The sequence below is a fragment of the Sceloporus undulatus genome, chromosome 1 (genome assembly GCF_019175285.1).
Source record: "Sceloporus undulatus isolate JIND9_A2432 ecotype Alabama chromosome 1, SceUnd_v1.1, whole genome shotgun sequence".
NCBI lineage: Eukaryota > Metazoa > Chordata > Lepidosauria > Squamata > Phrynosomatidae > Sceloporus > Sceloporus undulatus.
In genome coordinates, this window is record NC_056522.1 from 252,875,601 (window position 1) to 252,901,662 (window position 26,062).

Genomic DNA, 26,062 nt, shown 5'->3' on the forward strand with positions numbered 1-26,062 from the left:
CTAATATCCTGGATCTCCAGCACCCACACAAAGAAAACTTCCAAGCAAATTAGCCTTACACTTTGTGTAATACTCACACAAGCGAAGCCAGTCCCAACGCCTGTCCCATTTCTCCAACATCTCTCTCCTTTTCTCCGTCAGTTGTAGCAGTTTCTCTTTTATCTAAAAGGAGAGCAGAGGACAAGGATTTCTTTTCTTTTTTGCCACCAGTTTTATAGCTGTTTGATTAACATACTGATCTTCAAACAGTATGTTATTTATAATACATACATGGAATTCCACTTTCACTATAGAAAAGGAAGATCTAAAGCAACTAAAATATTACGATGGCCATAAGCCAACACATTTAGGCTTACTGGATTTTATTCTGCATTGAAATGTGACTAATAAGCATGAAATATCATAAAATACATACAGGTATTACATCCTCATAGAAAAGAGATGCAATGTGAGATTCTTCTTCTGTTATTCCCTGAACAATTAGAATTAGCAAGTACAAGCAAAAGCCCAGCCAAAAACATAGTAAGCAGCATCTCTTTCTTAAAAGATGAGTTTGCTCCCCTAATGTGTAAGGTGATGAATGCAATTTAAAGGGCCAAAGAGGCAAAAAAAATGGGAGCAATGAACTCTCCTACCTGCCGACAGTTTCCCTCCTTCTAGCAGCCCCTCTTCCCAAGCACTTTTCCTAGCCACATTCATTCCCAGTCTAGAAGGAAGACAGTTGGAGGGCCAGATTGCGGGGCCAAGTAACAGCTAGGGAGAAGATTCAGCATTCTGACCTGTGTGCGCTTTCATAAGTCCTTTAAATCCATTTTAGCACTTCGCAAGAATGGGAAAGACCTGCATTTAAAGAATCTGTTCTTGTGAATGCTGCTCGTCCACAGTAGCACAGACATCAGTTTTCATCATCTGATATATCTGCACTACCATGGATAGGCAGCAATGGTGGTAGCCAACAATGGAGAAACATTGCCAACTGCACTACTCTGGACTCTCTGGCCCATCATTGCTACATTAGGGTCACTGGTGGAACTGATACACTAGCACCAAGGCTCCTTCAAACATATTTGAAATATAATGATATGGTGGTGGTAATAATGAAGATGAGGCTGGCTTGTTGTATGCCGCTTTGATTGCCTGGCAAAAAACGGGTTAGAAATAACATTTTTATTTTATTTTATTTATTTGGTGGCTCTATGTAAGGTCCTGGCATTTACTCAGGAGTTTATCAGACAAGGGAAATTGGAAGTATAATCCAATGGCAATCTGAACACAATCATGGGGTTTAACGTTATTGCGTGATAGACCACCACACGCAATTTTGGGAGAAATTCCGTGTGATAAACTCCTTGGTTATAAAAAGCAAAGAGGACTGTTTGATCAACAGAATTGTAAACTGAATGAGATGCTCAGTCACCACTGTGAGGGAAGAGCTGTACAGGCACGAAATTCCAACCAGGCTCAGGGAAGAAGCATCTCAGCAACAGCCAGTCATGTCTACTGCCTGCATTTCTGGGAACCTTCACTTGTGTTCTTTCAAGTTATTTCCAATTTATGGTGACCCTAAGGTGAATCTATCACGGGGTTTTCTTGGACAGATTTGTTCAGAGGAGGTTCACTCTTGCCTTCCTCTGAGCCTGAGAGAGTGTGACTTGCCTAAGATTATCCAGTGAGTTTCCATGGCCAAGCAGGGATTTGAAGCCTGTCCTTCAGGCTCCAGGTCTACCTCTCAAACTACTGCACCAGCTGTCTCTCAACCTTGACTAGAGACTGCATATTAGCATGCATAGTAGAGTTTTGCCTATGTATTATTCAATTGCAATCATTGCATGGTCAAATCCTCACCTCAGCTGCAGCATGGTGTTTGCGCTGTAGCAGTGCTTTGCCAAGATCAATGCAGATGGTGAAGCTTTTATCCCTGGTGTCTATCTCAGACTTTATACTCTGGTGGTATTTCATCAATAGCTCTACAGATGAAACATCCCTTCAATGGAAACATAATTGGATAATAAGCAGAATAATATTTCTAACAAAAAGCAATTCTCAGGGAAGCAGAATTCAGTACTGTAAAATACAGAATTAGTTCTCATGTTATATTTTATGTAAAACAAAAGTCTTCCCAAAACTACTCTCAAATGCAGGTAAACAGCTTGCCTGACTGAAGCTATGAAAATTGCATGCAATTGACTTCTAGCCAAACTGCTTTATAGGAAGTCACACTTCACAGAGGTCTTGAAAATGTAAGACTGAAATAATTCTTGGAGGTTCTCCTGCTAGGATCTGTAGAGAATTTTTCTGGGTTCTTTGCAGGACAGACAAATAAAATAGCAAAGGCCAGTTCAATTCCACCTTGTTACCTTGGTTTCTCCTGTGTTTCAATCTGTCGGATCACAATTTCCATCCAAGATATCAGGTCCCGAACCATGCTGAAAAAACGGAACATCTCTGCTGTATCAACAAGCTGAGCTCTCCGTCCCTCACATGCATGAAGCAGGGCCTTCCATGCCTTTACCACCTCCTGCTCTTGCTTCTGGATAGTGACAGCCTGCTCCCCTGCATAGGCTGCCTGCAGGCGTGCTGCCACCTCCTGGAAATGCTGGACCTGCCAGAACAATTCAAAGAGAGAATTTTATATGAAGACCCAGGAAACCTGGGCCTCATGAAAACTTTATACTGAGGTATCTGAAACCTGCATCTGGATATGCTGGCAGTTTCCTGATTTTAAAATGGGAGCTTCAGTATCCAATCTCATTCGGTAAAGAAATGGAGATTTTGGCTTGGGTTCTGTACCACAATAATCAGGCATACATATCAAGGATAAAAGCCTTGATCCTAAAAATATTTGGAAAAAACTCTCCACATATTCAAAAATTTTGCAAGGAAAACTCTGCAAAGCACCACCCAGACTGTCCCTTTGCTCAATTTGCTTTTACCTGAAAACACACATAATGATAATGTAAACCAACCAACCCCTCCCAAAAAAGTGAAAGATGCCTCTAATGCACTCACACACATTTCTTATTGCCTATGCAAGCCACATGTCAGAACTTTCTTTTGCCATTTGTCTCCCCATTCCTATAATCAGAAAGTAGTACCTGCACTCCCAACAAGTGGATATGTCGCTCAAAAGCTGTGTGCATCCTGTGGAAAGACTCAGCTGTGCTGACATCTCGGCCTAACTCCTCAGGCAACTCCTTGTGCTTCTCCTCAATAAGAACCAGGATTTCACCACCATCATAGAAGAACTTGTGCAGGTCATAGGACGCAGCAAGCAACTGCATCCTGGTGTCAATCAACTCTAACAGGTCAGCCCAGCTCTCATTTAGACTGTCTTTCCACTCTGCAATCGTGGCAGCCTCCGGGTGGCCAACATCAATTAGCTGCTCAATTATGAGGTTGACACTGTCCACCCGCTCCTGTCCAATGCTTCCTGTTTCCCGAGCAAAGTCACGGAACTTCTCCCGCAGCAGCTTGCCAAGAAATAAACAAAAGCAAATATGAGCATCTCAAGAATTGTCATTCTACTCAACAACAGATGCATAATTTGTAACAGGTATTATGTCAAAAACTATATTCACAACAGACAACAGTTTTCAACTGTACCTTATCCAGGAACCACTCACAATCCCAGACTGCATAAGATCCACTTTTTAAAAAAATTGCATATATCTACCATCCCTCTCTCTTTTGAATGAGAAGATGTAAAGGAGGCAGGGCTCCTATGATTTTTAACTGTACAGAAGATAACATTTTTGTAGATATAGTGTGCCAAGCAGGAGTGAAAAATCCAGGCCTATCAACAGAGTGCCTCAAAGGGGTGGGCTGGAGGCGCCCAGTTACCCTCCGGAGGGATGTCGCAGCACTCAAACCTTCTTGGTGCACGGGGATGCTGTCATCAGTGCTCCATCCCCACTGTGATGCGTCCATGGCACAAGCGAGATGCCCGGAGGTGCAGACGTGGTGCCGCACTTATGTCATGCACGAGCACCCTATATGGATGGCAGCGCATAAAGATAGCGCCGTTCATATGTTCTAGGGTTCCAAAGCGTGCAGATGCTGAACACTCCAGAACCCTAGAATTGGCCCCAGGCCGCCGCAAACCGGCGGTCTGTACCAGATCAATGTTTCTTCTACATAGGTAAAGGTTTCCTCTTTGACAAGGTTGTCAAGTCATGTCTGACTGTAGGCTCAGTGCTCTCCATTACTAAGCCAAAGCGCCAACACTGTCAAAGATGACTCTGTCATCATGTGATCAGTATGATGCATAGAACGCTGTTACTTTCCCACCGAAGTGGTACTTATTTATCTACTTGCACTTTTACATGCTTTTGAACTGCTAGGTTGGCAGAAACTGGGACTAGTGACAGGAGCCTTCTATATAACTATTTATGATAATGGAACTCTGTACTCCTTAAATCATGTTTGCTTGCTTGCTTGCTCTAATTTATTCTCTTTAAAAAGAAAGGCACACAAATAGTGGTGCACACCAGCTGAAGACCAGCGCTATTGTAATGCATATTACATACCAGTTTGTGCTCTCAACATTTACAGTTGGAGCTTCTAACAGAAATTACAGTCTTAGGACAACTTAAGGACTAAAGTTGTATTTTAATACATCCTGTCACCTTAGAAATATTTCATCCCAAGTCACTATCCAAGTAATACAGCTTAACTCATCTCAGGTCTTCATACACATTGTACTATATTCCCCCTAAACTGAAATCACATCTAAAAATTAGACGGAAGCTAAGAAGCATAGCCTTGATAGGCTGACACACTCATTCCCACAGTGCTTGCTCACAGTGACATGGTCGAGATCTTGCCCCATCTCTGGGGATGATGCCACTACATCTCTCTCTGCAATCCACTGCTCCAGATCATCAACTTCTCGTTTCAGTTTGAACAGATGGCACATGTGCTCCAGTTTACGTCTGCGGTCCTCAGCAAGGTCCTTCAAGCCTGCATACTGTTTGTCTACTTGCCCCTGCAACCGGATGATCTCCTCCCTGAAAAAAAATAAGAGAAATTTTCTGAGACATCACCTACCAAGGAATGTGGTACACAATCCAGTAGATACAGAAGGAACTGGGATTCTAGTGAGTTTAGCTTGGCCTGAAGCCCTTTTGCACTTCACAGCTATAGCACCATGATTCCACTTTAACTGTCATAACAACATTCAGTAGCATCTTGGAATTTGCAGTTTAGGGAGGGACAATAAGAATAACCAGAGAGCACCAATGCCTCCCCATACAATAAACTCCATGATTTCACAGGATGCAGCCATGACAGTTATAATGGGATCCCAGTGATATAACTGTGTGATATGCAAGGGCCCTCTGGGCAAATGGCCTACAATGTGACCATAGGTCAGTCAACACTTTCAAAATCTCCTGACTATTATCTTACACACTGTTTACAGATTGAGGTATTACGATGAAACCTACCCTTCTGGGTGGCCAGCAGACAACAGTTTCTGAGCCCTGCCAGCCAGCTGCTTGATGCTTTTCCCATAATCTTCTATGGAGCGTTGCTGGCGAAGATGTCGCTTCAGCATCACAATACCACTTTCTTCATCCTGGGACAACAAAACCCCTTTAATCGTTGATGAGATACTTCAGAGTGGAGCCAACACCAGAGGTCAAAGAAGATTGAAGATGAAACCCTTGGCACATCTACCCTTGGAGAAAGTGCTTTTTAATTCAGTAAACTTGTTTAAGAAAAGGGGGGTTTAATTGTATTCATATTCTAAATTCTGCATTGATAAATTCAATTCTTTCTCCCCAGTTGAGGGTGTATTGGAATGGATCTACTCAGGTTGGTCTGCTTAATAGACCAGAAAGTAAAGGGAGCCTCAGGCCAAAAGTGAAAGTCCAGTCACTTTCACTTTACTGTGCTTTATCCTTCTCTTTGCTACCTTTTAATGGACAATGACAATATTTTTGTATGCTTTAGCTGAAATAGTTTTAAGAAGAACTATTTTCAATTTATGGGGAAATATTATTGGCAAATATCACATACAACTATGCGTTATAATTTGTCCCAGAACTGACTAATATCTATGTGGACTAGTTTGAACAAACATAAGTAAGTCATGAAAATAATCCTTATAAGGACTATATCATGATGTACAAGAGTTATTTAGATGACGTTTTTCTAATATGGAAAGGTAATGAGGAGACCTAATTACAGTCTGGGATATACCTTAATTCTATTCCTGCCAGCATCAGGTTTAAAAGATATCTGACTCCAGGAGCATTCAGTTTTTGGAAATGGAAATCAGGAACAAAGATGTCAGTTTACTTACTGATACTTATAGGAAATCTACAGATGCCAATTCTTTTCTAAGATATGATAGTTATCACCCTTCACACCTCGAAAGGAATCTTCCATATTCAACAACAGAATTAGATTTTTTTTTTTTGCATCAGCTAACATTTTAAAGCAAGGTCTTCTAGACAGAGGATATCCCCTTAGAATTTTGAAGCAAGCTATGTATAAGGAACAAACAGAAGTGATCTTTTAAGAAATAAAACATCGGACACCAAGTAGAAAGAATGATTATATCATTGGCTTATAATACACATACCACTCAAGTTAGAGAAATAGACAAATACTGGTTTTTGCCACAAGATATTCCCAGTGGTAAACAAATCCTTCTGATAATTTTTAAATGTGGACAGAATCTGAGGGACACACCAGTGCACAGAAACCTAAGACATCCCATAAAACCAATGAATACTGCTATAGATGGGAGCAGATGTGTTGAACAATTTCCACGTGGAAATTGTAGCATGTGCTCTCAATACTGTGAGTTGTAAGTATTCAGTAACCTGTTGGTGAACAAACAATGTTATCTTAACCAGCTGAACCCAAATGTACTCATAATCCTTTAAATGTTGTTAAACTATTACTTTTATCTTTTTTGCTCTAATTAGATACTTCTATCTGGTTTCTTTAAGCTTTACCACCTGTCACCTCCGTTTTTAAATCACCTCTATTTTTCTACTATTTTGTCCTGCCACCACCTCTTGCTGTCATTCAGTGAAATAAAAATATTTTAAAATATTAACTCAAACCTTGATCAGAGACTTGCTGGGCAATGGTCAACTGATCTGTTAAGTTTTTCTCTTTTTCTCCCTCTTAAACTTGATGTGATACAGTCAACAGAGCAGTGTTAGAGGCTGACTCCTTGCTTGTTTGCCTCCTCTTAGTTTAGAGATCAAATGAGCATCTGTCCTTTCTCCATTTCTAAATCAAGAGCTTTCCTTTTCTTTAAGGAATCCCCTGTTAGTGATGCCAAAAACACTGACTAGCTGAGAAGGCAGGAAATTTAAAAATTAATGTGAGGAAGACTAGTGTTAATGTTTTCAACTGAATTACAACTTTGGGCTCCTGTCTTGAGATGCAGGCTGAGAGAATAAACTCATTATTGTGGATTGCTCAGGTAGATATCCAGATATTAACCCAAGGCCTATTGATGTTAGCTGTTCTGAACACAAACAGGGTCTGCTTCTTAGCACTGTTTGACACCCATTTCCCCCTTGAGGCAAGTTTCCTTTGAGAATAGCCCTTCTGCTCTGTCAAATGTGTTACATGCTGCTTTATTAATAAGCCATGTGCTCTTACCTTTGGCTTTTCATCTGTCACCATATATAGCTCCTGCTCACTTATCCAGGCTTCTGCTTCCCCAGCATCCAAATAATACCGCTGAGCCTCACTTGCTTCTTCCAGGCGGCGCAACCTCTGCAAAGTCTCCTCTTGTAAAGTGCTCCAGGAATCCCTCAGTTGCTTGAAGCGCTCTTCAGTGTTCCTGAAGTCCCCATCCCCATCTCCTCCAGCCAGCACGCCTTCCCCTCTGAGAAGGACTTCCTCAATGCGTGGTGCATGACCAGCAATTTCTTTCTGTAATGTCTAGCAAGGAACAGAGGAACAGTTTTAAGGGGAATTGGGTAAGATCAAAAACACATCTGATTGGAGCTGTCACTTTTACTGAAATGTATTAAAAGATTTCAAACAACACAGCATGATTCTCTTTCAGGTTGTTCATAGAGCAGCTTTAGCAATCAGCTGTTTTAAAAGTGACCAAATGAGTGCATTAGGCACAAAGCCTTCTTTTAACAGATGGCATGAAGTAGACTTTGATTATAGATATTTGTAATATAGAGAGTGATAGAAACACTCAATCTGGAATAAACCAAATAAACAAAGTAAAGCAGTGTTTTTAGCAAGGCTTGCAGCTGAGAATTCAACATATTCCAGCAGTAGCTACCCTGTTTGTTAACAACCATCCTACAGACCCCGCTAAACTTTTGGATCTCTACAGGCATAACTAAGGTACCTATGAGTCCTTATGAGTTCTGAACTACTACCACAAAAAGAAGGGAGAAGCAGAGTGGGTAAGTGGTGTAAATGGAAAAAAATAATACTGGAATGATGGACAGACTTACCTGGGTTTTCTTTGTGAGCAGCTGCACAGACAGAAGGTTTGTACCATGGTCAGTGGACTGAGCAAGTGGAAGACGTTCTTGCACCCAAAGCTGAAATACAGAAGATTCGCTAATATTTATGTAAGGAAAGACTAAGCAGGCTTTGCATAGATGGTTGAAAGCAAAAGTTCTTAGTTCTGACCAAAATAGTTCATCTGTGAAGTTTAGTTTTGTTGGAAAAGAGCTCCCCCTGCCCTCTAAGTTGGAGTACTAAGACTTCATAATTAGGGAAGATTTCTAATACTTGTTAACAGCACATTCAAATGATTTCATAACTCACCAGTTCATCTGCCAGATCTCGGTCTAATTGGTATCCAGCTTTAGCTGTCTCCAATTCCTTCCTCTTCTTACTCAATGGCTCCAGAAGATCCTGGAACCTCCTCTCAATGATCTCATGCTTGCCATCTACCTCATGTAGGTCTCCTCTGCTGGGAGGTGCCTGACTTAACAAATCTTCCATTTCTTTCTTCCTCACACTTACTTGTTCATCCAGTCGCTAAAATGAGAGAAAAAATTGTAATCTGTCTTGACTTACAGAAAAGAGGTTTGGTCACATATTTATAAGGATGGCAGTCTATTTCTTATTTCCTATTCCCAGGAATCAATATATTGGCCTTTTATTTCATCCCAGGTGGGACTAACACAATTGCTAGGTGAGTGCAAAAGGGTGTCACCTCCCTTTCTCATTCACCCAACAGCTGTGCAAGACCCTGAACATGCTGTCTGGAGGCCTCAGCACTGCCCACCACCAGTAGCTGCTAGTGGCGGATAGTCTCTTCTATTTAGGGTCTGGCATTGCTGTTTGCTGAGCAACCACAACAGATCCTAAATAGAAGGCACAGTCTCCAGTAGCAGTCTGGTCATGTGGCCAGCAGCTGCCCAAGGGACAGGCTACTACTTCTTCCTGCTGACACCTTCCTCCACACCAGGTGACACCAACTATACTGTAGTAATGCCACTGGGATGGAGGAGGATTCTTGGGGTCTGTTAAGTCAAAGTCAAGTCAAATATTTAGGCTCAAGAAGTGGAAGAATTACTGATGGAGCATTTCTATGTGCAAATACACTTTTTCTCCATGCAAAGAACCCACAATTGTTTCATAACAGGATCTCCAATGCTATAAAAATGTGCATTTTTCTTATACCCTTCCTCCCCACCCCAATTTTTCTTATCTTTTCCTGGCCAAATCTACCTTTCAAGGCTCAGAGGCCACATGAATTAGCCATTTCTACCCAACCTGTCATAAAGTGTTCTCTGCCTGCAATAGCAAGTTCTAATCTAGTCCTCTGCTTTCTGCATATGTTGCTACTGCCTGCTGTATTCTTATACTTTCATGTTGCTGTGGGCGATCCTGTCCGTTCTAAGCTTTGTCTCTATCTGCTTCTTCATCTACCCTCTTCATCTACCAGGTCTTTTTCACCTTCTGCAATGAAAGAGATCTCTCATCTTGAGGATCGTTGCTGGTACAATGTCTGGCTCTCATGAGATGCTTTATTAAAAAGTGATCTCTTGAGGGCAATACAGAAAGAAGGATTGTGGAAATTTGATGCCTGTGTATCTACACTTCTACACTGAAGTGGAGGACAGGGATCCATAAAAAGAACCCAACAGAAATCTGTGATTCTGTTCACAGAGGCTGTTTGAGAGCAAGTTATATGGATACCCACCATAATGCTGACACTCTATACTGATTTCAATGATTAAGTGATTAATAGAAAATTTTAGAACAGCAGTTGTGTGACCTTTTAAAATCTTCACTGTTCAGCTCAAGTACTGCAGGGTGGGGTTTCAGTCATTTATTACTATTAATATCACAGGCATTGTCCAACAGATAAATGCAAAGAGGAAAATGCTACATTGAAACAGATATGTGAGCAACTGTATTCCATTAAAAAAATCCATACTGCAATTGATGTACAATTTTATGTGTTTACATTTACATAATACATATATGTAAGTGCTGAAAAAACACACATTAACATAGCAGAAGTATTTGCTTAGAGAAAAGGCATCTGAATCCCATAAAATAAAGGAGCATCATTCAATGTACCGAAAAAGGCAAGGGAGACGGAATCTGGAAACTCCTTAAGAGACCATAGAACTTCATGCAGTTCACCAAAGTAGAGAGATAAGGAGTGCAGGAAGGAATTGGGGAGCACTGTTTTCTCTAATTTTAAGTAGGTTACAGCAAACCTTCAGCACTGATTTCACAGCTTCAGATCAATGTCTTGCAGAGAACAGCAGCCGACAGTATCTTGAGAGTTCCTGTCCATGTGCCATGGACTTGAGATGGGAATGAGAGTTTCAGAACTCTTACTTACTTTCAGGTTCTTCAGCAGGATGTTGACACTGGTGAGATCTTTACCCTGGACATCAGATTTCAGTTGCTGCTCCATCTCACTGATCCATGCACCAAGGTCAGCATAGCTCTGTGCATAAAGATCAGAGCGGTTGGCATCAAACAGGTGCTGGGCCTTCTCCTCTGTGGTTGCCTGCAGCTTATCCCAAAGTTGGTGTAGCTCTGCTAGCCTCCGGCAAACAGTATCTTCATACTGGGGCTTCTGCTCTGCCAGCTGCTGCCCTTCCTGGGAAAAAGGAAGAAAAGAGATTAAAGAGAGACAAATCCATGAACAGCTAAGGAGAGAGCTGTTCCTCTAGAGAAAATACAGGTGACAACAGAGTTCTAGAGAACCAAAGGGCTGAGCTCAAAGGTTAGTTAACAAAACAAAGATTGGTGGATGGCTAAGAATGGAATAAAGCGAATTGAAAAGCGGGATAACACTCGCTGTATTTTGAATCGCTTTAAAATGAACCACTGTATTTAAATTCGTTTTAAATCACAAGTGAGAACACCCCCACTGTTGTTGTTGTTACAAATGATGATGATGATTCATCCTGCCTTTTCTTCTGAGACTTAAGGTGACCTATGAAGGTTAAAAGAAAATCCCTATAGAGTTTAGAGAATATATGAAATTTAAACAATTGACTAGTCAAAAAGACAGTATAGAGGCAAATGAAACTTTGAAATGTGTTACAAGTGAAATATATAAATTATTATTAAAATATAATGAGAAAGAAGAATATCTTAGGACAATATGGGAGGGGGATTTAGCACAAACAATAAATGTTCATGACTGGGGGAAAATTTGGAATCAATGTCATTTAAAAAATTTATTCATACAAATAAAGAAGAATTACTATAAAATAATTTGGAGATGGTATTTAATGCCAGTAAAGTTAAGCCATATAAATAAGAATTATTCAAGGCTATGTTGGAGGGGGTGCCAAGAAATAGGTACTTATATTTATATGTGGTGGGGTTGTAGAATTGTAAAGAAATTTTGGCAAATAATATTTAAAGAAATAAAAGAAATAATAGAAATTGATGTAGAATTTAGTCCAAAGATAGCATTATTATCTATATATGACAAGATTAATTGCACCCAGGCTATAAAGGATTTAATTACAAATTTATTAATAGCGGCGAGATTAATGATAGCAAAAAAGTGGAAAGATCAGGGAGATCTACAAATATAAGATTGGTATAAAGGGATATGGCAAATAGCAATTAATGATCAGTTAACTTGTGGAATTAAGGTAAAAAAGGAATAATGAAGAGAAATGATTTTGAAGTGATATGGAAAATATTTGTACAAAAGGCTTTAGCTAAAGAAGGAGGTGTTTTACCCCCAGAAGAAGAGTTACAAATTTGGAGGGTAGAGTAATACGAAGATACTAGCTCTGGTGATGAGGAGAACTTGGGGGAAGGGGGGGATGAAAAAAGAGAAAAGAATTGAAAAATGAATTAATGGCATTATACCTTTGTGTAATTATGAAAAGTATATGCTGAAAAGAAATATGAATTAGATTTAGATAAAGTACTAGAGAATGGGATATAATGTGATACATCATGTATATGTGGAATATAGTATTATGTAAAAGTTTTCATATATTATTATAAGTGGTTATAATACTAATAAAGATTAATTAATAATAATAAAAAAGAAAATTCCTACTGTACAGAAATTAAAAATATACATTAAAAATGTTTCTTTACACTTATATTTTTATGTGTTAACACTTAGCCCCAGCTATACTTCAAAGCCCACCCTGAAGTCACTAGAACAAATTGAGGAAAACAATCCCCCCCAACTGTTTCAATCCTTCCTGTTCTTGTGTGAATCTGGAGGTTATGTCATGAAAAAAAATCAGTTTCTCTTATATCGCATTACCAACTCTTACATCATTAAATTATTTTATAGGCCTCTAGCAGAATTCCCTTGAGCTCTGGATAAAACATGCATACATCTTTGGGGAGCGCACAAGCAAGAGAAAATTCTATTGTCAGCAACCAAGCTGCTAAATGATAAACTAGATTTTATATGGAAGATGCACATGACAACTTCCCTAGTCCCCTTGTAATTGAAACTTAGCCATGAAAGTCTGCCCTGTGTGAGCTGAGAAAGCCAGAGAGAGCCAAAGGGATAGAAAAACATTGCCTTCTTTCTTTCCCATTTGGCTGTTTTCAATTCAAAATTGCTAGCTCCTTTTCCACTCAAGGGGGAAAATATGTGCTTTGGAAAGAAAATATTTGGGGGGGGGGTGAGGTAATGTTTAAGCAGCTTCTTTGTCTCTCCTGCCACCCTGTTTTTCCAAATTGTAACCTCACATGGCTGCATTTCATACAGAACAGAACAAAACAAAAAACAGGAAGACTGTTATATGCACTGGCAGTATAACATCTAGGGTGCTTCCAGATGGGGGCTTTACCTTGTATTGTGCAATCACTTTGTCTGATTCATGGAATATTGAAAGGGAAGACAGATAACATTGTCTTCTATTTGTAATTCTTCAGCATTTACCTATCCTTTCCTATATGTGTTCTCTTTCAATAAAAATCTATTGAGGGAAAGACAAAACAGCTGCATAATATCTTTTGCCTGGCAGTGCTAGGAACTCTCCAATTGGAAGGATCCTTAAATTTCTCCCAAACCGATAAAGAATCATAGAATCATAGAGTTGGAAGAGACCGCAAGGGCCATCCAGTCCAACCCCCGCCATGCAGGAAAATCCCCAGAGCAAAGCATCGTCGACAGAGGGCCATCCAGCCCTGTTTGAAGACCTCCAAGGAGGAGACTCCACTACACTCCGAGGAAGTGTGTTCCACCTGTCGAACAGCCCTTACTGTCAGGAAATTCCTCCTAATGTTGAGGTGGAATCTCTTTTCCTGTAGCTTGCATCCATTGCTCCGGGTCCTAGTCTCTGGAGCAGCAGAAACAAGTTTGCTCCCCCGCCTCAATATGACATCCCTTCAAGATTTAAATAGGGCTATCATATCACCTCTTAACCTTCTCTTCTCCAGGCTAAACATCCCCATCTCCCGAGTCGTCCTCATAGGGCAAGGTTTTCCAGACCTTTCACCATTTTTAGTCGCCCTCCTTTGGACACGCTCCAGTTTCTCAATGTCCTTTTGTGAATGGTGTCGCCCAGAACGTGGACACAATATCCAGTGGGGGCCTGACCAGAGCAGAATATAGTGGCACTATTACTTCCCTGGATCTAGATACGATACTTCTATTGATGCAGCCTAAAATCACATTGGCCTTGTTAGCTGCCGCATCACACTGTTGACTCATGTTCAACTTGTGTGGTCTACTTGGACTCCCTAGATCCCTTTCACATGTTGTCTCCTTAAGCCAGGTGGTCTCCCATCCTATATCTGGCAGTTCATTTTTCCGCCCTAAGTGCAGTACCTTACCTTTCTCCCTGTTGAAGTTCATTCTGTTAGCTCTGGCCCAGCTTTCTAGTCTATTTCAGGTCCATTTTGAATTTGATCCTGTCCTCTGGAGTATTAGCTATTCCTCCTACTTTGTGTCATCTGCAAATTTGATAAGTATTCCCCCAATTTTTTCCTCCAAGTCACTGATAAAGATGTTGAACAGTACTGGCCCAGGACCAAGCTGTGGACTCCACTGGTACTACTCTCCTCCAGGATGAAAAGGTGCCATTGTTGAGCACCTGGGTTTCGCCGTCAACCAATTACAAATCCACTTAACATTGCCTTGTCCAGCCCACATTTTACAAGCTTGTTTGTGAGAATGTCATGGGGAACCCGGTCAAAGGCCTTACTGAAATCAAGATTACTATAGCCACAGCATGCCCCCTTCACTACCAAGCTGGTAATTTTATCAAAGAAAGAGATTAGATTTGTCTGGCATGACTTGTTTCTCTGAACCCATGTTGACTTTTTGTGATTATGGCATTGGCTTCTAGATGTTCACAGACTCTCTGTTTAATGATCTGCCCAGAATCTTTCCTAGTACTGATTCAGACTAACTGGACGGATATTGTTGGGATCCTCTTTTTCCCCTTTTTGAAGTGGGGACAACGTTTGCCCTCCTCCAGTCTGCTGGGACTTTGCCTGTTCTCCAGGGAGTTTTCAAAGATATGGCCATGGCTCCGAATGTACATTAGCCAGTTCTTTTAATACCCTTGGATGTAGCCTCAGCTGGTCCTGGAGACTAAATCACTTTAGGTTAAACAGGTATTCCTGTACTATCTCTTTACTTATTTTGTGCTGAAATCCCCGATTCTGTCCCTGCTCCCATTCCTCAGGTTGAGCACCCTTTGCCTTTTCTGAGAAGACTGAGGCAAGAAAGTGTTGAGTAATTCTCTGCCTTTTCTCTGTCTTCTTAGCATTTTGCCATCTTCTCCACGACATGGCCCTACCGTTTCCTTCTTCTTCCTTTGTGCTGCAGGACACATCCAAAAAAGCCCTTTTTTGTTGTTCTTAACCTCTCTAGCAAGCCTAGTTCATTCTGTTTTGGCTTTTCGGACTTATCTACACTTGCTAGCTATTTGTTTGAATTCCTCTGGGTGATTTCCCCATTTTTCCATTTTTTATACATGTTCCGTTTAAAATTTAGCTGAGTGAAAGTTCCTTGGTCATCCATCCTGGGTTCTTGCGACACCTCCCATTTTCTTTCTCACTGGAACTGTTTTTAATTTGTGCCTTCAGTATCTCCCTTTTGAGAACCCCATCCATCGTGAACTGTCCTTCCTTTAGTATTCCTGACCATGGGATCGCACCCAGTATTTCTCTAAGTTTGCTGAAATCCGCTCTCCTAAAGTCTAGAATGCGTGTCTGACTATGCCTGGCTTCTGAAGTCCACTTCTCACATTGTATTTTAATGATATTCTCAGAGGCTTTTTAACACATTATGGCCAGGGTGACCATGTGTCATAACCCAAAGGAGGCCAAGGCACTGTGAAATGTAGGACAATGAAGAAAATGTAAGACATTAAAAGCTAAAAACACTAATATAATAAGAATTCATTTAATCTGGTTTATTTACAGCTATATTACATATACTCTACTTTATGATGTACTCAAATGTGTTTTTCTAATGCACTTATCTTTGTTAAAATGCCTTACTGGCTTGCAATATACAGTACTTATAAAACACTGAGCAAGACAAATACTTAAAACTAGTTTACTAGCAAGAAGCCCTTGATTGAAACTACATTTAAATTATTCCTTTCATGTGTCCATTGTGCTGAAATTAAGGGTGGTGGGGGGGAATCTTTCAGCATTTGCATTCTGTCCTCAGTCAGCCCATTGCCTAATATGTTTGCTGCCCTTTTCCTTTCTGAGAAACAAACATGCCCTGAGTTCTGGGGACATGCTTGTCTGCTGCTGCTCACAGGGGGAAAAAAGTTAGAAGGATTCATCCGACTATCTGAAGCAAGGACAGGCTGCCAAGTAGATGAATTTCTCAAAGAGAAACAACAAATGTGGTGTTACTCAATGTGCTTCTTAGCCATGCTTAAAATTGAGGACATTTTGGAATTCCTCCTCAACAGAAGGTTGAGGTGTAGGGCATGTCCTGGAAAAGGAGGATGTGTTGTTACACTAATTATGGCTGCTACCCCATTAGTGACATATACAGGAGTTCAGTTGCACTATGCATGCAGGGATTTTTTTTAACAATGTGCCATAGTCATATTCACCTGACAGTGACACAAAGTGGAATTCCACATTGTGGACTGTTGCACATGCACTAGCATATTAAAGCACGCAGAGCATGTTGACCACTGATCCACATAAGGTGTGCTACATTGGTATTCAATGTAGAGGTTGTGTAACAGAAGTTCACTAGTGGATGTTTACATTGCACTGAAGCATTGTAGGATTTTGGCCTATGTTTGTCATGTAAGTGCAAATTAAAATGCAGCATACAAAATCCATTTGTGAATCTACATATAAAACAGAAATATTTGTTAGGGAGATGGTTTAAGACTGGAAGGTTCCCTAACATTGTGTACACATAGCAAGAAGAATACAAGAAACTGAGTTCATATTATAGGCCTTCTTTTGGAGCAAGTTGTGTGTACTGCGATTCTTATCTTACATTTGCATTATTTCTTCAAAGATAGATTTAATTCCTAAGAGCAGTATGGTGTGAGAAAAGCTTTTTTAAAATAGAAAATTAGAAAAAAAGAAGAGAAAAGGAACTACAAAACATGTATTCATTTCAGTGCCTATACAATAACACATGCTCTCAAAAACTTAACAATGATCTTCTTCCTATACCTTCTTGTTGTTCCTCAAAACTAGAAATGCTTTTATTCTTCTCAAAGGTTATTTAAAATAACATCCACTATCTCTTTATAAAGACTCAGCACAGCATAGTGTTTGAGTGTTGGACTATGAATGGAGATCAGGGTTCGAATCCTCACTCAACCATGGAATCTCACTGGGTGACTTTGGGCAAGTCGCACTCTCTCAGCCTCAGAGGAAGACAATGGCAAACCTCCACTGAACAAATAAGTCATAAACAACTTGAAGGCATATAACAACACAACCTTTCTATAATCCTATCAATCAATTAAGTCAATACAACATATTAAGTAATGTTACATTTTTCATCTTTACTAATAAAAGCATCTTACTAACATGATTATATAGTATAATAAACTATGAATCTATTGCCTCCTACGGAGTAAAGTTAATTTTTCCCACCTTACTAACACAGCTACATAGTACTAGATCTTCTATTTAGGATCTATTACCTTTTATACTGCATCATTGTATCCATCTTTAAACTGCTTTATTTCTATAAATTTTCACTTTATAAAGTTCATAGATAGATAGATAGATAGATAGATCATATCAACATTCAGATCTCAATATCATAAATGAAGTGGAGAGGGAAATGGTGAAGTTGATTTGGAAATGATGTTTACGGAAATCATATATATAGAAAGACAAATTCAAGTGGATTAATGGAGGGGTCATCCTTTAAAACTGAGAAGAGGCTTGAGAATTGGGATAAATTTGAGATAAAAATGGAATGTATGTTGTCCCAGGATAGCTATCTTAAAATACACAATGGAAATAAGATGGATATAACAATAAGATGTGAGAGAGGGAATCTGACAACACTGGAAGGGAGAAGGCTATGGTTTGTATGACTGAGGACAAAGGCACGAGTTAAATTTAAAAAGAAATTGAAAGGATAGTGTTTGGTTTAAGCTGGTCTAAGAAATTTGGTTACAGGATAAAGATGGATAGACGGGAAGAAGGAGTTAAAGATATTGAGAAAAGCAGCTCTAACAGCAAACATCTCAGCATACAATTCTGCCTGGCTCTAGAATGAGGTCAGTTCCAACAATCTTTGGTATTTCTAGATGCACCTGTTAAGTTTACATTCCTGCAATGTGGAATTTGACCGAAAGGCAACATTGCTGGATCCTGCATGCTTTTACTGCTGCAAAAAGATTTATATCCAAGACTGGAAAGAGAAAAATTCACCATCCAATGTTCAGTGAACAGATCGTAATCATTTAGCTATGGACAAATGTACATTTTATAAGTGTCAGTTTCAAGAAAATTTGTTTTTGAAAATCTGGTCTGTTTAATGTATATATCTAGTCCTTGTTCATAATATATTTCCCTTCCTTGCTTTCTTTCTTTCTTTCTTATCATACGCCATTATACTTTAAGAATTCAATAATTTTTAATTGATATTTTTCCAAGAATAATTATATTGGTAACTGTTCTTAACTCTTCTGCAAAAATCTATCTTAAAACATCAGGAGAGTATGTGGGAAAAGATGTCAAGTTAATCCAAATCTTGCAAGAAGCCACTTACCTCATCTACTTTATCTAGCCATGCCTGGTTAGAGGCAAGTTCTGCCATGAAAGCCTGGTGCTTCAGCCATTTGCTGTGCAAATTCCGTGCTTCATCATAGGATATGTCTTGAGCAGTTAGCATTTTTTCTTCAATCCAAACAGTAAGCTGAAAAGAAAATTGCAAAATTTTGTGGAATTTGAAACTATCCATAATGGAAAATGAAGGTATTATAATATCATCCTGCCTTTTCTCCAGCCTGGGACTTGAGGCAGCTTACAAAAGTTAAAACAGATAAAGCTAAAATAAGTTCATTGTACAAAAGTTAAAATATAATTAAATTATCAATAAAATTAAAAACAGTGAAAAACAAACCATTATAAAGAAGAACAGCAAATATAACAACACAGTACATGGAAAGCCCCTTTTCCTTGAGCAACCAGACTTGAATGGCTTGCCATAACAGATATGCCTTCACCTGCCTACAAGAGGATAGCAAGGAGAGCTCTGGTCAACTTCTCTAGGAAGGGAGTTCCACAGCCTGGGAAGAGCCACTGAGAATACCTTCTCCTATGTTCCCACCAGTGTCCCTATGAGGGAGGTGGAACAGACAGGACAGACTCCTCAGAAGATCTCAAAACACAGGCAGGCTTATATTAGGGAGATATGGTCCCTCAGATAACCTGAACCTAAGCCATACAGAGCTGCATAGGTCATAACTAGCACTTTGAAGTAGCCTTGGAGAATCTGAGTAAGTCCACCCTGCTTATGGCAAGTTCTGAGCTATTTACTTTAATCCTAAGGCTTTACAGGACATTAAAAAAGCAAAAGAAGACATGAATCATTGTAGGGAATTGGGGGAAAGAAGAAGTGGCAGTTTGGGGCCAGCAATAGTGGGGGACAGTTCAGGCTAAACTGTCAATTAGGAGAATCATTCTGTACAGTGAACCTTTGATATCCACTAGGGTTTGATTCCAGGACACCCCCCCCCCCCCGCCGGTTACCAAAACCCATGGATGCTCAGTGTCTCTTATATAAAATAGCAAAATTACAGTTTGCTTATTGTAATTTATACACACACACACATACAGAGACAGACATTCGTATCCATGGGGGATCTGTTCCGCCCCCTGCTGGCAGATACAAAAAACTCATGGGACCTCAAGTCTCATTGTCCCTAATGGTGGTGTGAGGTGCAAGCAGCAGCAAACCATTTGGGACAAGTTTGCCACCCATGGATGCTCAAATCCACGGATGGCAAGCCCGTGCACGGCGAAGTCTCGCTGTATTTTCAATCCACAGATAGTTGAATCCATGGATAAAGAATCCATGAATATAGAGGGCTAACTGTATAAGGCAACTTACCATGAATGTTTCTTTTTATCTGTACTAATATGAAGAGACTGTCACAGTGGTTGTGCCTGCTGTTTTCTAGAAATGTTCTTAAGAGTGCTTACATATGTGAACTGGTTGCTGCAATGAACATGTGCCCTGACATGGGAGGCTGGATATTTCTAACAATTTTATACATAGGCCATAAAAGAATTAAAATTATATTTTTTCATTTTTTTCTCCTTTCTTTCTGAAACCTAATTTTGAAATTGTGCTAATCCAGTATGTTTAATTAATTAAGTCAGCAAATAAAACAGTAAGTCAGAGGCAAGTGTTATATAGGAACTCTGTGGTGCCATTAGAAAAATTGTCTTTAATATTTATTTTGAATATATACCAAAGTTATAAGCACTTTTGGAAACGAAGATACTCCCTATATTAATAATAGTTATTGGTCCAGAATCCTTACCTCCTGGCAATTCCTCAAGAAATTTCGTAGGCCATGATTGTCCTTCAGCAAAATAAATGCCTCTTGAGATTTTGTGACATTTGCTTTGTATCTAGAAATGACAAGTAATAAAAGGACATGGTTGTTCCAACAGATTAAAAAGTATCTGAACCTATTGTTTCTAACTGCAAATTCATTGTCTTTGTGTGACTCTGTGTGTGTTTGTAGGTACATGCAGTATTGATGTGTATAGTTGTGTGCAGTACAGTCTTTTCCAAACCATGCTATATCCCAAAAACAGAGACATATATAAATCTGGTTCAAAGATTGTAGGTGATCAAAACTGGAAGACTGCCATGTACAAAGAAAACAATACTTGGCAAAAAGGGCACAGTGCTATAATAATACAGAGAGCACCTTGGTTCCTCTATTTCAGTGATGGCGAACCTATGGCACATGTGCCAAAGTGGCACTCAGAGCCATTGCCCCAGCACAGAGTTTGGCAGAGTCTGTTACTAGAAAGCCAGAGGGACATGGCATTTTGCAATAAATAAGTGGGTTTTGGGTTGCAGTTTGGTCACTCGGCTTCTAAAAGGTTCACCATCACTGCTCTATCCCCTTCCAAGCTATAGAAAGTTCAAATCTATGTGACATGTTTTTTCTAGCCTTTTAGCATTGACAGACTGACCATTAAGGCCAGCATTAGGGCGGGGGGGGGGGGGCGTCATCTGCACAACACATGCCCTGACTTTGCCCCCATGCCAGCATGACGCCATGTGCCCCACCACACAGCGGGTGGCATCATGGTGCACCTCTGGTGTTGCATCCAGATGACACAGTGCCAAAGGAATGTTGAAAAGCTGTGGTGCTGACGGCTATGGCACCCTTTCCGCGGCGCAAAAAGGAGCCGCTTTTTGTGGCTCCTTTTTGCACTGCAGAAAGGCCAGATTGTGGCCACAGCATGTAGTTGCCATGGCCCCAATCCAGTGCTAAAAGGGGCGGCCTATTCAGCCCCTATCTCTATGACTCTGAAATAGCATTAAATATTTTTTTAATAGGACATGGGGAGAAAACGGCAGGACAACTATCATTCAGAAAGAAGTCACTTTTTCCTCGTAACAACTTAACAGAGGCAATTACTAGAGCAGAATAAACAGGCAATAGCAGTGTTGACAATCTGTTTGACGATATGCTTACTGGTAACTATTTCACCTCCCCCCACTACACAAACTGTTTCTTCATTTTCTTCTTGACAGCTCAACTGTCCTCATTGGAACTGCTTCACTAAAATTACCTCTCTTGTATCAGATGGACTTTTTCTTTAATTTTATCAGAGTAAATATTTCCTTCAGTTACAAGCTTGTTTCCACTGCTGACAAACCCAGTAATTTTGTCTTCATTTGCTTCCATTGTAGCAAGAAAATCTTCATATTTTCGGATGGCAGCTTCTGATGCTTCCAAGGTATCTGGGGGCTCGATGTGAGCCACAGTATATTCCTAAAGCAGATGTTGGAGAAGAAAACATACAGGTTGCTTGGGAATATAACTTAGCTTTTTGTAAAAAACCCAATGCTTTCACCATAAATACTTCTGCGAGGCCTATTACCAATTCTAGCTCAGGACAGATTGCATGTTAGTTTCATAAGCTACAGTCACCACATAGCATTTACAGGAAAAGCATGTGAAATGCCTACATATGTGTACATCTGCTGCCAGACACACATATTGTAAGCGCACATCTGCTGCCACACACTAAATCTGGCATTAATCTGTGTCAAGAAAAAAGGGAGGGAACATAATGTATTTGGAGTAGCCAATATTGCAAGGATTTGGAATTGTGATACTGGGCTGCTGTCATCACACTTTCTTCTTGACTCCCCGTTAACCCTGCCTCCCTGCCTTATGCTCTACCCAGTATATCTTTCGATTATTTTGTTTTTATTTTAATCATTTTTTCATGCAACTCCTGAGCTCTGCTACTCCAAGTCACTGTGAGTTCAGTTTAAGATACAGTTTTTGAGACACCAATTTAACATACAAGAAAACTACAAGAAAATTCATGCTGCCCCCATACCTGATTGGTAAGGATAATTTCTGCTTGCTTTGCATCTTTAAGAAATTCCTGAAAACCAAGACATTGGTTGAGGAATTTCTCCCTGCTATCCCACATTTTACATAAGGCATTCCATCCTGTATCCATGCCCTGGAGCCGTTGCTCCAGCTGCTGATATTCCACATCTGTTTGACCTTGAGTCACTCTGGCTCCTATCTCTTTGACACTGCGGTAATCATCCCTGTGTTGATCAATCTCTTCCTTAACAGCAGCATGCTGCTGCAGGAGGTGCTCAGCTTCTGCTAAGGAATTGGGCACCTCTTCTGAAGCAACAGCTTTTTGTGCTTTGAACAGCCATGCCTGGAAGTCATCTAAGTCCTGCAAAAACTTGTGCAACTTGCTGGCCTCTCCAAGGGAGGCCTCTTGACTCTGCAATGTGTTCTGCAGGTCCAGCCAGACTCCAGTGACAGCAGTCAATCGATTGTAGACATCATCAGCTAAGTCAGGCTGTTCTTCAGCAAGTCGGTGTGCTTCCTGCTGTAGAGCTGCAAGGCGGGCCTGAATGGCTGCTAGGTCACGTTCAATGCCATACAACTTTCTCTGCATGGCAATCATGCCTGCCAGGTTTTTACCAAGGTCCTGTGTGGATTCAATAACTTTAGTTTTTTCTAGGATCCATTTCCTTGTTTCTTCACAATCCACACAATAATTGTGGAGGCTAAGGGCAAAGTCCACAGCTTTCCGCCTCTGAGCTACCATCTCCTGGAAGATCCTCCACCTAGGGAAGGCAGAGCAAAAGAATAATTGCACTTTAACTTTCTACTCATGCATCTTTTTGGCATTCTCAATATACTGCTTCCATTCATAATATGCTGACAAAACCGCAGGTGAAAGCACAGAACAGACAAAGGTTGTGGCAGTAAGGCAACAATGGAACCAAACACCCTCTTATTGATATTGGTGTCAATGGACTATATTTATTCTGTGTCCAACTTTAACTGGCTCTCCTACTAGTTACCTACAACTACAAGTTGGAATGAATTGATATAAGAGCCACAACTTACAAAAGCTTTTATTGGAGCCAATAAATAGAAAAGATCCTAGCTCAAGAGTTCTGGTTATAAATTCCTTGTTTAATAGGAAAGGAGGCAACTTGACTGTTCACCCTGTTGTCTCTCCCCAATAGATAGTAAGGTATTACTGTTCCAACAGCTGAGCTGAAAAAGAGTAGGGACCTTTAACAGCCCTCTAGATATCACTGTTTACACATAGAGGCAACTCTGGAAGGTATTTTGCCTGTAAATTTTCATCTACATTCAAATGATACACTTTCACTGTATCAGCAAGCACTTACAGAAAATGGCAGGCTATAAGCTGAGGATTCTAATTCACAGTATCAATGAAAATGAAGCCAGAGAACCTAGGAGTCTGGCTGCTAATGAGTTCATTATAAGCAGCAAATATTCAGTTCCTAGTTCTGTTAATTTATATTGATATGGGCTTCAAGCAAGCTTCTCTGTCACAGAATCTGAGTTGAAAGAAATTATTTCACTCAATTACCTGCTGGCAAGACTTCCTAGATCTATATTCAGCATCAGAATTCTTTTTCTCTCCCCCCCCCTTTTTTTTTAGACCTATATATGAGATGGAAACTGGGCTCTCCATGTAGCAGTATATTTTCACAACCCCCAATTTTCAGGAACTTTGTTCATGATTCATGTATTGTTTTCTTTTTCCAAGCCAAAAAGGAATTTTGCCAAGATTTTCTACAGAAAAGTGTTTTGTTTAAAAGGACTGCAACCAATAAACCTACAGCACAGTCAAAGCTAAGTGTATGTCTGCCATTCTAGCAAGGAGTTCATTTATGCCACAATCATAAAACACCTATCCCAATAGATGTGAAGATCATTTTGTGCCTTGATTTTCAACAACAACAACAACAATCCTTTCTTACTAAACAGTTGGACAAAGTATTTAACTCAAAGTGTCATGCCCTCCCAAGGAGCAGCTGGGGAGATGCAGGCTGCACGCTAAATGCTGGAGAGAAACTTTAAAAATCCCCCTACTCGCCCAGGAACAACACGGCCTCCCAAGGAATAGTTGGGGAGGCAAAGGCTGCACGCCGGACGAGACTTTGGGATCTCCCCACATCTACCCAGGAACAACATGTACTGCTAAAACAGAGGTTCCAGCACTGGATGGAGGCTTGGACATCCTTCCTACTTGTCTTCGTAATAACGGTTTATAAAATGTATTTTGTATTTTATAGATTTTGTTGTACTTTGTAAAATTGTTTTAATGATTTGGCTATTTATTGTAATTGAGTGTTATTATTGTGCAATGCTGGGGGTATGTAAGGGGACAGTATTATGTTGTTATTGTTTGTATTATGTATTTTTATTTTGTGTTGTAATCCCACCTCGATCTGTAGGGAGAGGCAGGAAATTTAAATAAATCTTCTTATTATTATTATTATTATTATAGTGTTAAATTCTGAGGCATCCAGATACCTCTGAACTGTGTATGGATGTGAAAGCTGGACAGTGAAGAAAGCCAATATATATTTTAAAAAATCAACTCATTTGAGTTGTGGTGCTGGAGAAGAGTGGGGAGGATACTGTGGACAACCAAGAAGACAAACAAAGGTGTTCTAGAACAGATCAAGCCTGAACTCTCACTGGAAATCAAGGCCTGAAATGCATGGGCCAAATAAGGTGGCTTCTGGCCTCTTTGGGGATGTAACATTCAATGGATTTATCAAATGAGTTGATTTTTTGTTTTTATATTGGCTATCTTCACTGTCCAGCTTTCACATCTGTACATGGTGATGAGGAATAAAATGGCATGGATGATCCTTATTTTAGTGTTCGAAGTTATGTCTTTACATTTTCCAGGCCATCTCTTCCGGATCCAAGATAATTAAATTGAGGCTGTCATACTTTGTCCACATCTTGAGGATAGATGAATAATTAGAAAAGACAATTATGCTAGGAAAGGCAGTAGAAAGAGAGAAAGACCATACCCTAGATGGTTAGACTTAATCAAGGAGCCTGAAGAACCTGAGCAGAAAGGATAGGGAGTCTTGGAGATGTCTCATACATGGCATCGCCATGAGTCAAAGTTGACTCAAAGGCAGCTAACAAGAACAACAACTGCAAATCTAATACACTCATCCTTTCATATTTGCTGTTTTGATAGTTGTGGTTTTGATTATTCACAAATTTGATTAATATGTTCTCTCTAGGAATATCTAGGTCCTCCAGTGAATCTCTATGGCCAACTTTAACTAAAATTTGCCCTGAAAGACCTAGAGATTCCTAGAGAGAATACTCTACTAGGCCTTTGTAGCTCCTCCAGGGCAGTCCTAGGGTCAGTGTCTGTCGGACGTTGGCCACAGAATTGCCCTGGAGGACCCAGAGATTCCTAGAGAGAACACTCCACTAGGCCTTTGTAGCTCCTCCAGGGCAGTCCTAGGGTCAGTGTCTGTCCGACGTTGGCCACAGAGTTGCCCTGGAGGATCCAGAGATTCCTAGAGAGAACACTCTACTAGGCCTTTGTAGTTTCTCCAGGGCAGTCCTAGGGTCAGTGTCTGTCGGACGTTGGCCACAGA

The 26,062-nt window shown here is 40.2% G+C and overlaps 1 protein-coding gene across 6 annotated transcripts in view; it reads right to left on the reverse strand.

Moving 5' to 3' along the window:
• The window catches only part of SPTB (spectrin beta, erythrocytic), a 180,160-nt gene that overhangs the window by 32,291 nt on the left and 121,807 nt on the right, over positions 1-26,062 (reverse strand). For all 6 annotated transcript variants that reach the window (XM_042440977.1, XM_042440992.1, XM_042440999.1 and 3 more), the window contains 14 exons: positions 22,474-23,230; positions 21,694-21,896; positions 20,421-20,511; positions 18,641-18,787; positions 10,808-11,071; positions 8,767-8,982; positions 8,448-8,537; positions 7,627-7,911; positions 5,445-5,575; positions 4,802-5,006; positions 3,096-3,470; positions 2,358-2,602; positions 1,846-1,984; positions 78-162 (listed from right to left, as the gene is read on the reverse strand). In XM_042440977.1, the coding sequence (XP_042296911.1) occupies positions 78-162; positions 1,846-1,984; positions 2,358-2,602; positions 3,096-3,470; positions 4,802-5,006; positions 5,445-5,575; positions 7,627-7,911; positions 8,448-8,537; positions 8,767-8,982; positions 10,808-11,071; positions 18,641-18,787; positions 20,421-20,511; positions 21,694-21,896; positions 22,474-23,230 (3,233 nt within the window). The remainder of the gene's footprint in view (positions 1-77; positions 163-1,845; positions 1,985-2,357; positions 2,603-3,095; positions 3,471-4,801; positions 5,007-5,444; positions 5,576-7,626; positions 7,912-8,447; positions 8,538-8,766; positions 8,983-10,807; positions 11,072-18,640; positions 18,788-20,420; positions 20,512-21,693; positions 21,897-22,473; positions 23,231-26,062) is intronic.